This window comes from Leucoraja erinacea, chromosome 1 (genome assembly GCF_028641065.1).
Source record: "Leucoraja erinacea ecotype New England chromosome 1, Leri_hhj_1, whole genome shotgun sequence".
Lineage (NCBI taxonomy): Eukaryota > Metazoa > Chordata > Chondrichthyes > Rajiformes > Rajidae > Leucoraja > Leucoraja erinaceus.
Genome location: NC_073377.1, coordinates 83,527,661 through 83,533,985, shown reverse-complemented (window position 1 = coordinate 83,533,985; position 6,325 = coordinate 83,527,661). Strand labels below are relative to the sequence as shown.

Sequence of the window (6,325 nt, the reverse complement as noted above, 5' to 3'; positions counted from 1 at the left end):
CATCGTGGCCTGGTTCGGCAACTTGAATGCCCAGGAGCGGAAAAGACTGCAAGAAATTGTGAACACTGCCCAGTCCATCATTGACTCTGATCTCCCCACCATCGAAGGGATTTATCGGAGGCGCTTCCTCATAAGGCAGCCAGCATCGTCAGAGACCCACACCATCCTGGTCACACACTCATTTCACCCCTGCCATCGGGAAGAAGGTACAGGAGCCTGAAACCTGCAACATCCAGGTAACATCCAGCATTCCCGATATTAAGGTGGCCACGACAATTGTTTAAAAATACAGCACTGCTCTCCCTTTCCCATTTGCAAAGTTTTATTACAGACAACTTCAACTCAAGAAGGGAATTCAAGTTTTTTAATGTTATTGTAAACAATTCGCTAGCTTTATATCAATAAATACAGTATAATTTACAAATAGTCACATTGTAACATACAAAATTCCACCACATGTGAAGTGTAATTAGCTCACTATCTCAAAAATATTAGAATAAGATTTGGATTGTTAATTTGCAATTTAATTTCTATATTAATCCTCTTAGAACTTTCAGCGTTCTAGGGGGGTTAATTTAAGCAACTGATTTGCCGCTTGACAATATTATTTAAAACAAATACAGTGAGAATACAACAGTACTATGCTATAACTGGTTGAATACAAAGCTGGACAGTTTAAAATCCAGTTTCTCAATGTGAGATTCTTTACAATCTGGTCTAAGACCATGATAAAGCTTTTACAAAGCAAGACGTTTTACATTCAAACTCCAATGTAGCATGAAGCAGTTAACAACAGTGCTGTAGCCGAGTGCGACCCCAGTCATCAGCAACAGTCAAAGACAACGATTGTCACAAGTGAGGCTGCCAGCAGCACCCGTTATAGTATTACATGCTGTATCCATTTATGAACAGCTGCTGTCTCTGTATATAGGCCTGGATGGTCAGGTCTTCCACAGCCTACTCCAGCGGAAACAACTCCTGCAACTATCCAAGCACGAGAATCCATATCCTGGCACAGCAATGGTCCTCCAGAATCACCCTGTGGAGAAAAGAAAAACAAGTTTATTGTTAGTTTACAACCTGTGGCACTCAGGGGGGTGGTTATGTTGCTGCAACTAGTCTGACCCACCAAAATGATTGTTTCTTTCCACAGATACTCCTAACCTGCTGAGACCTTTCCAGAATTGTTTCTACTAGTAAAATACATATTAATAATAATAATATAATTTATTGTCATTGCACGTCAGTGCAACGAGATTTAGTATGCAGCTTCTAACCGGTGTAAAAGAAGAGTTACATTGTGTTCATCTGCCTTTGGTTGCTGCAATGCTGTTTTAACAGCAGGGAGTCATAAATCATATATTTCTATTTCTTGCATTATTTTCAAAAGTTATTAATGAAGCGAAGCTCAGTCCATTCCAACCAATATTTAGAAGTGTACTTATGACTGAAATGTAGTGATGGATCAACTATTTGCAATATTAAAGGACACATTAGCCTGTAGTCCCAGAATATAAAGTTAAAGAAAGATTCACTTATTCTGATGTTCTTGCATAAAGCCCATAAAACACAATTGCTAGTTTCGATTCTTGGCTCCACTGAGTGATCACCAATTTATTCCTGCATGCACAATAGGGCTTGTTAACCTTTCCTCACAATCCACTGGTGAAGAATTTAGACTGAAGGTGCCAGGCTTCATCCCAAAAGGAAAAGTGGTAAGCTGTTCAAACTAGCACCCAACAGGATATGTGCATGTGTATAATTAAAACACTGCCATAAAATGTAGTTCACACAGGGTGGGAGTTTGTAACCATAAATGCATCATTTCCATCACTCTAGAATTCTATCATCAGTCAAGCCGCTGCCAAGCCTTCAGACCCTCCACCCACTATAACAACTTAACCAGAATTTAATTCCCCATCAGTATTCCCACACATTGGCCTTTACATTTTTGGTGATCCAGCTCCAGGCCATTTTTTGACGAGTTACATCCAAGAAAGAAGAAAGTGTATAATCTCAAGAAGAATGGGGTAATTAAGAATGATTTCATACCTTACATGCATCTCTGCCTCCATCAGGTATCCCTGCACAAATCCTGGGCATCGCTTCTCGGCACTGGGTGTTGTTGTAAACCTTCACTTCAGTCTTCAAAAGCTCATTACTGAAAGACCCAACTGGCAAGGAACAGTAAGATGTTAGTTTGTAATCCAAAACAGAGGCAATACTTCCCATGCATTATTCCAGCCCCCTTATGACTGCATGTTCCTTCATCACAACACACCATATAAATGGATACCCAAATAGATTAACCTTTAAATAAAACAGATCAGTCATGTTTGGCCAGAAAGTTATGTCTTTTAAATGTTGCCAAAATAACGGCTATTTCTTCCAAATGGTTTTGCTCTCATTTTAAACACAAGACATACAGTACACTGCCAGAACAGAAATTATTTAAAAGCCAAAGGTACACAAAAATGCTGGAGAAATGCAGCGGGTGCAGCAGCATCTATGGAGCGAAGGAAATAGGCGACGTTTCGGGCCGAAACCCTTCTTCAGAAGAAGGGTTTCGGCCCAAAACATCGCCTATTTCCTTCGCTCCATAGATGCTGCTGCACCCGTTGAGTTTCTCCAGCATTTTTGTGTACCTTCAATCTTCCAGCATCTTGAACACATTATTTAAAAGCCAATTTTGTGTGACCCAAGGAACAGGCATAATGGCAAGAAGACAAATGTAACATCATTTTGATCATTACCATTTTCACTTGTTTGGCCCCATCCAATTGTTGTACATGTTTGACCAGAAATGGAAGTCGTGGCTGCAGGTAGACAAGCTGGTTGGACAAAGTCTGTGTATTCAACTGGCTCGGACAATTCCAGTAGGGCAACATCGTAATTAGAGGCAGTTAATACAAGAGGATGTAAGGTTATTGTTTTAATTCTTCGTATCTGGATTTGGTTTGTTCCCTGATCCAAGGATTTGACTCCAAACACTGCAATCCAATTTTCTGGGTGCCTAGAATTCAAAGATAAAAAGTTTGAATTTTCTTTTCCAAAACTTAAACATTTAAGTCATAAGTCTCAGCTGTACTCATCCTAGATTTAAAACACCTTCCATCAGTTACATAGCCAGATGATAGCAACTGGTGACAAATGTTCAACCATATTCAAGTTTTCTATGAAACTAAATATTCACTAGATATGTAGATCAAAAAAAATCTTAATCACATAAGAATTTTTATTGCAATATTATTACAGAGGGCTGTAAATATGAGAAGTGGTCATGGTTCCTCAAAAGTCAAATAAACATTATCCAGCCTCAAAACAATGATCTCAACCCCTCTCTTGCTTTGGCAATCATGTTTCTAATACCCATTTAAGCTGTGCCATTTCTATCAGATAGATTTTCCAAATTATTGATCAGTTCCTCATGGATGTACATTTTCTACATTAGGCAACTAATTTGGCACAAAGCAAAACAGTTGGTATTCAGTTAACATATCCTAGATGTTTAACTGGACATGGAGAAACAATTTAAAAAACATTTTTTTTTTTTTAATTAGAGTCATGAAAAGCAATGGTATTTACCCTTTTCTGAAGCAATGGGCAGCTGATACAATCCATCGACAGGAGATGAGTGTTGCTGCACAGCTGTGCTGACCATTGAGCCGCAAACTGACTATAAATGGCCACTCGCCATCATACGTGCTTGATCCGCCGACAATCCTGTCAGATCGGGATTTCCGTTGGCCACATCCTTTCAAATAAAAAACAAAAAATATGTTAATATGCCAAATCCTCAAAATTAAAAACTACAACGTTTTTTGAATCAAAGCCTATGGGGATAATTTAAAGCCTCATCCAAAATATAGCAACTGGGCAGATAACCTCAATGCCACATTGCTTTGTCAGTGTGAATACAAATGTGCTGTCAGGGTCAGCACAGCGATGCAACTAGTGGAGCTGCTGTCTCGTTGGTCCATCTCCCATGTTCAATCCTCTCCCATGGAGAGTATGCGCTCACACACCCATTCGCCATGACCACAATGGTTTCATCTAGGTGTTTTACTTTCTTTCTGCAACTCGAGAATGTGAGGGTTTGCAGCTTAAATGGCTATTGCACATTGCTTTAGGCAGCACGGTGGCACAGTGGTATAATTGCTGCCTTACAGCTCCAAAGACCCGGGTTTCGATCCTGATTACTGGTGCTGTCTGTACGGAGTCTGTACGTGCTCTCCGTGATCTGCGTGGGGTTTCTCCGGGATCTCTGGTTTCCTCCCCCACTCCAAAGATTGGATTGTAGGTTCACATTTTTTTACCAAACCAGGATTGTAGATGAATTTACTTGGTATAAATGTAAACTTGTCCCTAGTGTGTAGGATAGTATTAACATGCGAGAATCGCTAGCCGTTGCGGAAGGGCTCGTTTCCGCACTGTATCTCTAAACTAAACTAGTGTGGGTGCAAATTGGAATCCGAGTTGATGGGAATATGCGGACAATAATAGTTCAGCACAGGGTTAGTCTAGAAATTGGTCGCCAATGGTCAGTGAGGGTTCAGAGAATTAAAGCACCCATTTTCATGTTGTATCTCTATACTATTACAACTTACCACAGGCTGTATATTCAGATCTTCTGCAAGCTTCACTGTCCGTGCACTTGTGAGGGAGGTAAAAGACTGAAATACAAAACATTTTACACAGCTATTATATATAGCCAAGTAATCTTAAAGGCTTTCATAAAAATCTTACAAATGAATGGACTTCAATTTGGAGTGCAAGTTGTTCTAACAAGCATTTACTCAGGTTCAACTTTATCCCAAAGACATAAGGACCGGGCGTTTTCACCCAATCCCAGAAATCCAAACTATTGCAGACAGAACATTTATGACAGAGCCGCATTTAAAATCACAGAATTGGACACGATCACTGGATCCGTATTATAAAAGCCCCCACCCAAAAAATATGGAATTATAAACAAGTGGTCAGAGGAATATTTGAAACAGTAACTTTGGGCTTCATTCCAATTTACCAGATTAGGAATTTCAAACAATAGCAACCCTTTCAGTACCCGTTGACCAAAAACCCAATCAGTCCAACTATATTTAGTCCAAAGGTTAAAATCAAAAATATTCTCATTAACATCTGATCTCCATACATTATTTCTAGCAAGCTCAGTAGCGTACTTGTAATTTTAATTCTTGTTAAAACGAGAAAACATCGTGCAAGTTTAAGTTTGCCCAATTAGTGCTTCTGCACCTATTCACGCATTCAGTCACATTACAGAAACATTGTCAGTTTATACTAGATTGATGTTCTTTCAGCTCAATATCAATGGACACGTAAAGAGAGCAGTGGTTACAGTAAAGACCGCATAACCGCATCTCGGGGTTTGCAACATATTGTAATCAAACGTGCTGGGAAATCCAAGACGAATGATCTTCAACTCCACTACAAATACAAGTCAGACCATAAAAAAAGCGGTATTTAGCAAACGCACCAGTAGCCTTTGGGAAATGCTAGCGCGGGAAGAATTTCAACATCAGTAACCCCCCCACAGAATGGCTAAATAAACTTAATGTTTCATTTTACAGACAGAAATGGATCTGCCTTTGGAATAATTAAACGTTCTGAACTTACTGATTCTCAAAATAATTGCAGTTAAGATGGAATTAGAAATAAAAACTGAAACTGGTTAAAAGTTCGCCTGCAAACAGCATTACAATGTAAATTACTCACCCAACACATAAGCGATCAGCGCTGTGGTTATTAAAACGAACAGCAAGGCTGAAATTATTGCTAATATCTTTAAAACTCTGGTCGTCGGTATCAGAGTCCTGACCTCCTCGGTCTTCGCCGCTTCCACATTCACGCTGGTCATTTTCACAGCGAGAGCAAACGAGCAGCCACTGGAGTGAATCCGATGTCAACCTCTACTGGCAACAACAGTGAAGGTAACGCGTCAACGCGCCGGTATTTATGGAGAGGAGGGAGTGGCATCAGGTGCCTCCAGGTCTGAGCTGACGGGGCAGATCCCCACCTGGTGAATATGGTCCTGGGCGCTCATCACCCCTTGCACATTGTCATTGGAGTATTGTATCAGAAGGAGTGATGGTGATAGAATACAAACAGGTCCAACAAATGGGAGGCATTTGCTGTTTTTTTTCCAAAGCGGGTGCGCGATGAATGGGACAGCAAGCGATGATTAAAATAAATAAACGACAAAGTGCTGAAGATGAACTTGATGCCGTTAGTTCTTCGCCCCGCCTGAGCCCACATGCAAGTACAACTTATCTCTGGGTTCCTTCCATCTGCCCAAGAGGGAGGCTTA

The 6,325-nt window shown here is 40.3% G+C and overlaps 1 protein-coding gene across 1 annotated transcript; it reads right to left on the bottom strand.

The window, feature by feature from the left end:
• Positions 1–350: 350 nt before the first annotated feature.
• On the bottom strand, positions 351–5,964 carry LOC129698807 (testisin-like). The gene is made up of 6 exons (XM_055638099.1): positions 5,734–5,964; positions 4,608–4,673; positions 3,586–3,754; positions 2,754–3,013; positions 2,053–2,174; positions 351–1,039 (listed from the first exon to the last, which is right to left on the bottom strand). The coding sequence occupies exons 1-6, from the start codon at positions 5,873–5,875 to the stop codon at positions 878–880; spliced, it is 921 nt and encodes a 306-aa protein (XP_055494074.1). The 5' UTR covers positions 5,876–5,964; the 3' UTR covers positions 351–877.
• Positions 5,965–6,325: the final 361 nt, after the last annotated feature.